The sequence below is a fragment of the Dasypus novemcinctus genome, chromosome 18 (genome assembly GCF_030445035.2).
Source record: "Dasypus novemcinctus isolate mDasNov1 chromosome 18, mDasNov1.1.hap2, whole genome shotgun sequence".
Classification (NCBI taxonomy): Eukaryota; Metazoa; Chordata; class Mammalia; order Cingulata; family Dasypodidae; genus Dasypus; species Dasypus novemcinctus.
In genome coordinates, this window is record NC_080690.1 from 54,730,397 (window position 1) to 54,737,200 (window position 6,804).

The window sequence follows — 6,804 nt, forward strand, 5'->3', positions numbered from 1 at the left end:
CATACTGTCTTAATTTGCCAAGGGCTGCCAATTCAAAAATACCAAAAATTAGTTGGCTTTTATAAAGAGGATTTATTTGGGGTAAAACTTACAGTTCTGAAGCTGGGAAAATGTCCAGATCAAGGCAACATCAGAGATGCTTTCTCACCAAAGGTCAGCTGCTATCAGACCCTGGAGTCCTGCCATGTGGTAAGGCAAGATGGTGGGTCTGCTAGTCTCTCCCTACTCTCTCCTGGAGCTCAGCTGTGGGCTATCAGGCATCTCTATCTGGACCTCTTCTCCTTGAGCCTCACAGGGCTTCTCTCTTTCTGCAGCTGTAAGCAAACCTGGAGTCCTCTCTCTCACAAGGACAGGGCAAAATGGCAAAACTCCATTTTCCGTGTGTTTCTTTCTCTGTATGTGTCCTCGTTGATACAAGACCCAGCAAGAGGGCAGAGACTTAAACTGGGTCATGCCTCACTGACATAGGCCAGTCAAAAGCACCCAATCAATCTAATCAAGTGACCTAATCAAGGGTCCCTTATCTCAATTTAAAGCAATCAAAGTACCCCATGCCCACAGAAATGGATTAGTTCAGGAACAATCATTTCTGGGAATCACAAAAGAATTTCAAACTGTCATAATGACAAAGAAAGAAGAGAGGTGATGCAAATAAAATCAGAAATGAAAGGGGGGACGTTATGAGTGACCCCATGGGTATAAAAAGGATCATAAGAGGATGAAAAACTGTATGCCAACTGGACAACCTAGATGAAATGGACAAATTCCTAGAAATGCACAAACAACCTACACTGACTCTACAAAAATGCAAGAACTTAACCAATCACATTTAAAGGATTGAATCCATCATCAAAAGTCTCCCAACAGGAACAATGGAATTGTTCTACAAGATCATACAATGATGAATATAAGACATGTTAAATTTCACCAAAAGTTATAAGTGTATAGGCTAAAATGTAAACCATAATATAACTAAAAATTGAGAAAATTATACAGTCTAAAATATAAACCATAATGTAAACCAAACGGAACCATGTTTGGTAGCTATGTTTCAATATCTGTACATCAGCTGCAGCAAATATAACATGAACATGTAAAAAGATCATTGCTGGGGAAGGAGAAAAAGGGTTTGATGTTGGATATATAGGAGACCCCTTTATTGTTTATGTGACTTTACCATGATGTAAAACTTTTTTGAAGACAAAATTTAAAATTTAAAATTTAAAATTAAAAAAAAAGGATGTAGACATTGAGGAAGGAATGAAAGAAATTGTCTTGCCACTGTACATACAGGGCAACACCTATTACAGTGATGAAAGGCAAAATGTCAAAAACAAAGTTTTATGATATTTTTCATTTTTCAATACCCCAATTTATTTTTTACTTTATTTTAGTTTTTCTAAATTAGTATGTATTCTAGTTCGAATCTTTAAACCTATCATTACTATTTCATTTTCTTACTAATTGAATTTGGCAATATATTAGGCTTCATTTTTTAAGAAGTTTTGGACCACAGAGGGGTTCAACTATGCCAGGAGAGGAACACTGGTGTGGGGTGTGGGGTATTATTGATGGGAGACACATGGTTGGGAGGAAGTTCTCCAGGGCATGTATATAGGGTATATAAAAATGTTCAGATATTAATTGGGTATTTTCATAGTAGTTATAGTTACAAATGACAACTGAGGGATTGCTGAGTTCCTAGCCAGAGGAGTTCTGTCACATTCCCCAATGGAACAGCAACAATTCCCAAGTGCAAGGGTAAAGACCAGTGAAGAAGGATGGTCCAATGATGAGCTCTTGATACTGATAACTATGCTTCTGAGCCTATGTGCCTGAAATTTCAACTAAGCCTAGAGCTGCAGGGTGCCTAAGAGTTACCTCATGAGAGCCTCCATTTTGCTCAAATGTGGCCATTCTCTAAGGCAAACTCAGCATGTAAATGCATTACCTTCCCCCCACCATGGGACATGACTCCTGGGGATGAGTCTCCCTGGCACCAAGGGATTACTACCAATCACCAGCTGGTGAAGCAACTAGAAAAAGACCTTGAATAAAAGGGGGGAAATGGTAAAGACAAATGAGTTTATATGGCTAAGAGACTTCAAAATGAGTTGGGACGTCATCAGAAGGTTTGCGCTTATGCACATCTCAGTAGGATCTCAGAGACAGCCAAAGTAGATACAACCCCAGGTACAGGTGCTCCTGAGGGCTACGGAGACACATAGGTTCTACAGTTATGGCAGATAGCTCTGGAGTTCAGTGCCTTGCCAGTGGGCCCTACTTTGGAATTTATGCTCCTGAATGTGATAGGGTTGGACTCAGATGTGCCCTTTCTACACATGTCTCTTCTGTCACTTTTACTGAACCTGTGGTTGATGCTGGGGTTGGTGTATACTCAGAAGACTTGAATCTCTGGACTGTCCATGTGCTAGCTGAGCCCTGAGTCTCAGCAGATTTGTAACTCCTATCTCCAGTTCGTTGGACTTACTCAGGTCAGCTTACAGGGAGGTGAAGATGGTCAACCACCATACCAGGGAACCGAGAATGCCTACAACTACAAGCAGGAGAATCCCACCCATCAGCCATGTGGGATCTAAGCCCCCTCTCAGTTTAGAGGTGGAGTGGGCATCATCTCAGGGTTCACCGAATAGAGAAATAAAATATGGATTAGAGTGGACTTACTGGTATTCTACTATAGAACTATTGTGACTAGCAATGGAAGAAATTGTGTCATTGATATGGAGAAAGTGGCCATGGTTGCTGAGGGCAGGGAGAGGGAAGAAGAGATGTAATGTGGGGGTATTTTCATGATTTGATTTGTCCTAAATGATATTGCAGGGACATGGATATTGCTGGACATTATATATCCTGACATAACCCACTGAATGTAGTGGGGGAGAATGTGAACTATAATCCATGTAGTGCAGCAGTGCTCCAAAATGTATTCACCAAATGTAATGAATGTGCCACAATGATAAAAGAGGTTGTTGGTGTGGGAGGAAAGGGATGGGGTGGGGGGTGGGGTATATGGGAACCTCTTATACTTTTTAATGTAACATTTTTGTGTGATCTATGTATCATGAAAAAAGGGAGAGAGGGAATTAAAAAAATTTAAGAAAAAAAAAATCTCCCAACAAAGAAAAGTCCAGGATCAGATGGTTTTACAGGTGAATTCTACCAAGCATTTCAAGAAGAATTAACACCAATCCAGTTTAAACTCTTCCAAAAAATTGAAGAGGAGGGAAAATTACCCAAAACATTTTATGAAGCCAACATTACTCTAACACTAAAGCTAGATAAAGATACTAAAAAAAAAAAGAAAATTACAGACCAATCTCTCTAACAAAGATGTAAATATTCTCAACAAAATACTTGGAAATAGAATCCAATAGCATAACAAAAGAATTATAAACCAAGAATAAATGGGATTTATTCCTAGTATGCAGGGGTGGTTCAACATAAGAAAATCAATTAACATAATACACCACATTAACACAAATTGAAGGTGAAAAAACACATAACCATCTCAAAAGGCATTTGACAAAATCCATCATCCTTTCTTTTTTTTTCTTTATTTATTTTTTTAATATTACATTCAAGAAATATGAAGTCCCCATATAGCCCCCACCCCCCCTCACCCCACTCATGCCATCATCCTTTCTTGATAAAAACACTTCAAGAGATAAGAAGAGAAGGAATATTCCTCAAAATGAAAAACCCCTGTCCAACATTATACTCAATGGGGACAGGTTGAAAAAACCCCCTAAGATCAGGAACAAGACAATGTTACCCATTGTCACCACTGTTATTCACTTTTGTGCTAGAAGTTCTAGTTAGAGCAATTAGACAAGAAAAAATATATTAAAAAGGCATCCAAATTGGAAAAGAGGAAGTAAAACTCACTATTCATAGATGACATGATCTTATATTTAGAAAACTTTGGAATGCCTGTGACAAAGCTACTTGAGCTAATAAACAAGTTCAGTAAAGTGACAGGATGCAAGATCAACACACAAAAATCAGTAATGTTTCTGTACACTAGTACTGAAAATCAAAGGAGGAAATCAGGGGGGAAATTCCATTGACAATAGCAACAAAAGACTCAGATACCTAGGAATAAATTTAACAAAGAAGTACAGAATGCATATTCAGAAAACTACAAAACAATATTAAAGGAAATTAAAGAAGACCTAAACAAGTGGAAAGACATTCTGTGTTCATGGATTGGAAGAATAAATATTGTGAAGATGTCAATCTTACCCAAACTGATTTATGGATTCAATGCAATACCAATCAAAATTCCAACAGCCTACTTTACAGAAATAGAGAAGGCAGCTATCAAATTTATTTGGAAGGGAAAGTGCACCTGAATAGCCAAAAGCATTCTAAAAAAGAAGAGCAACATGGAAGAACTTTCACTGACTGATGTTGAAATATACTACAAAGCTACAGTGGTCAAAATAGCATGATATTGGCATAAAGATAAACACACTGATCAGTGAAATAGAATTGAGAGTCTAGAAATAAACCTTCACCTCTATGGCCAACTGGTTTTCGAAAAACCTACCAAAGCCATGTTAATGGGACAAAACCATCTCTTCAACAAATGGTGGTGGCAAAACTGGATAGCCATGACCAAAAGAATGAAAGAGGACCCCTATCTCACTCCCTATACAAGAAACAACTCAAAATGGATCAAAGACCTAAATATAAAAGGCAGGACCCTAAAACTACTAGAAGAAAATGTAGGGAAACACTTTCAAGATCATATGGTAGGTGGAGGTTTCTTGGATCTTACACCCAAAGCATGAGCAACAAAAGAAAAGAGATAAATGGGATCGCCTCAAAATTAAACACTTTTGCATCTCAAAGGACTTTGTCTAAAGGGTAAAAAGGCAGTCAAGTCAATGAGAGAAAATATTTGGAAATCACATATCTGGTAAGGGTTTAATATCCATGATATATAAAGAGATGCTACAACTCAACAACAAAAAGCCCAAATGACATGATTAAAAAATGGGCAAAGAATTGAATAGACATTTGTCCAAAAAGAAATACAAATGGCAGAAAGAAAAAAACTGTTCAACATCACTAGCGATTACGGAAATGCAAATCAAAACTACAATAAGATATCACTTCACACCTATTAAACTGGCCACTATAAAAAGACAAAAAAACTACAAATGTTGGAGGGGATATGGAGAGAAAGGAACACTTACTCACTGTTGGTGGGAATGTAGAACCATACAGCCTCTGTAGAGGACTGTTTAGCCATTCCTAAAGAAGTTGAATATAGATTTGCCACCTGTATTAGTCAGCCAAAGGGGTGCTGATGCAAAAATACCAGAAATTGGTTGGTTTTTATAAAGGGTATTTATTTGGGGTAGGAGCTTACAGATACCAGGTCATAAAGCATAAGTTACTTCCCTCACCAAAGTCTATGTGGAGCAAGATGGCTGCCCATGTCTGCGAGGGTTCAGGTTTCCTGGGTTCCCCTGTTCCTGGGGCTTGCTTGGGTTCAAGGTTCCTTCCTTCCTAGTACAGGTTTCTCTTTCCTCTGCGTGCTGACTTCCCGGGGCTCCAGTTTAAGTTTTCAGCATCAAACTCCAACATCAAAACTCCAACATCAGGCGGAGGGAGGCGGAGACGGCCCGGGCGGTGACGGCGGCGCCCGGGAGCCGGCGTGGACCCCCGCGGCGCCGGCTGGGGCATCACCGCGGGCCTCGACCCCGAAAGGGCGCTGCTGGCCGAGCATCTCCTGAAGCCGCTGCCCGCGGACAAGCAGATCGAGACGGGGCCCTTCCTCGAGGCCGTGGCCCACCTGCCGCCCTTCTTCGATTGCTTCGGGTCCCCTGTGTTCACACCCATCAAGGCGGACATAAGTGGCAACATCACGAAAATCAAGGCAGTGTACGACACCAACCCGGCCAAGTTCCGGACCCTGCAGAACATCCTGGAGGTGGAGAAAGAGATGTACGGAGCAGAGTGGCCCAAAGTGGGGGCCACGCTGGCGCTGATGTGGCTGAAAAGGGGCCTCCGCTTCATCCAGGTGTTCCTCCAGAGCATCTGTGATGGGGAGCGGGACGAGAACCACCCCAACCACATCCGCGTCAACGCCACCAAGGCCTACGAGATGGCGCTCAAGAAGTACCACGGCTGGATCGTGCAGAAGATCTTCCAGGCAGCGCTGTACGCAGCCCCCTACAAGTCCGACTTCCTGAAGGCGCTCTCCAAGGGGCAGAACGTGACGGAGGAGGAGTGCCTGGAGAAGGTCCGCCTCTTCCTGGTCAACTACACGGCCACCATCGACGTCATCTACGAGATGTACACCAAGATGAACGCCGAGCTCAGCTACAAGGTGTAGCCGGCAGCACTGCCCGGCCGCTCCCGGAAGCAGGCAGACCCGGATCACTGTGAATCGAGCCGCCGGCCACCCCCGGCCCACGTCCCCAGAGCTGCCCGGGGCACGGCCAGGACAGCAGGGGACGGCCTCGGTCTTTTAAAAGTCGTCTTTTCAGTCTATTCTAAAGGAGCAATAAAGAACTGTCCCACTTCCGAATCGCCTTCGAATTTCACAACAGCACAGACTGACTTTTTGCCCTCATTTCAGTGTGGTAAAAACCCATGAATGTTTCTAATAAATCCAGTCCCAGGGTTTTTTGTTTTTGTTCCCCCACACACACACGGAGCATGACTCCAGGGGAATTTAAAAATAAGCACATGTCCTTATGAGAATCTGCCGGAATGACGTTTTGCATATTTTAAGGACCATGGTGAGTTTGATTTGAAATTATGCAGGGC

At 41.9% G+C, this 6,804-nt stretch overlaps 1 protein-coding gene across 1 annotated transcript; it reads left to right on the forward strand.

Moving 5' to 3' along the window:
• Window positions 1-5,677: 5,677 nt before the first annotated feature.
• LOC101442536 (glycolipid transfer protein-like) lies at window positions 5,678-6,562 on the forward strand (the record flags this gene model as incomplete). The annotated part of the gene is made up of 1 exon (XM_058279250.2): window positions 5,678-6,562. A coding segment is annotated over one exon (690 nt), but the record flags the coding sequence as incomplete, so codon positions are not given.
• Between the last annotated feature and the right edge of the window lie 242 nt (window positions 6,563-6,804).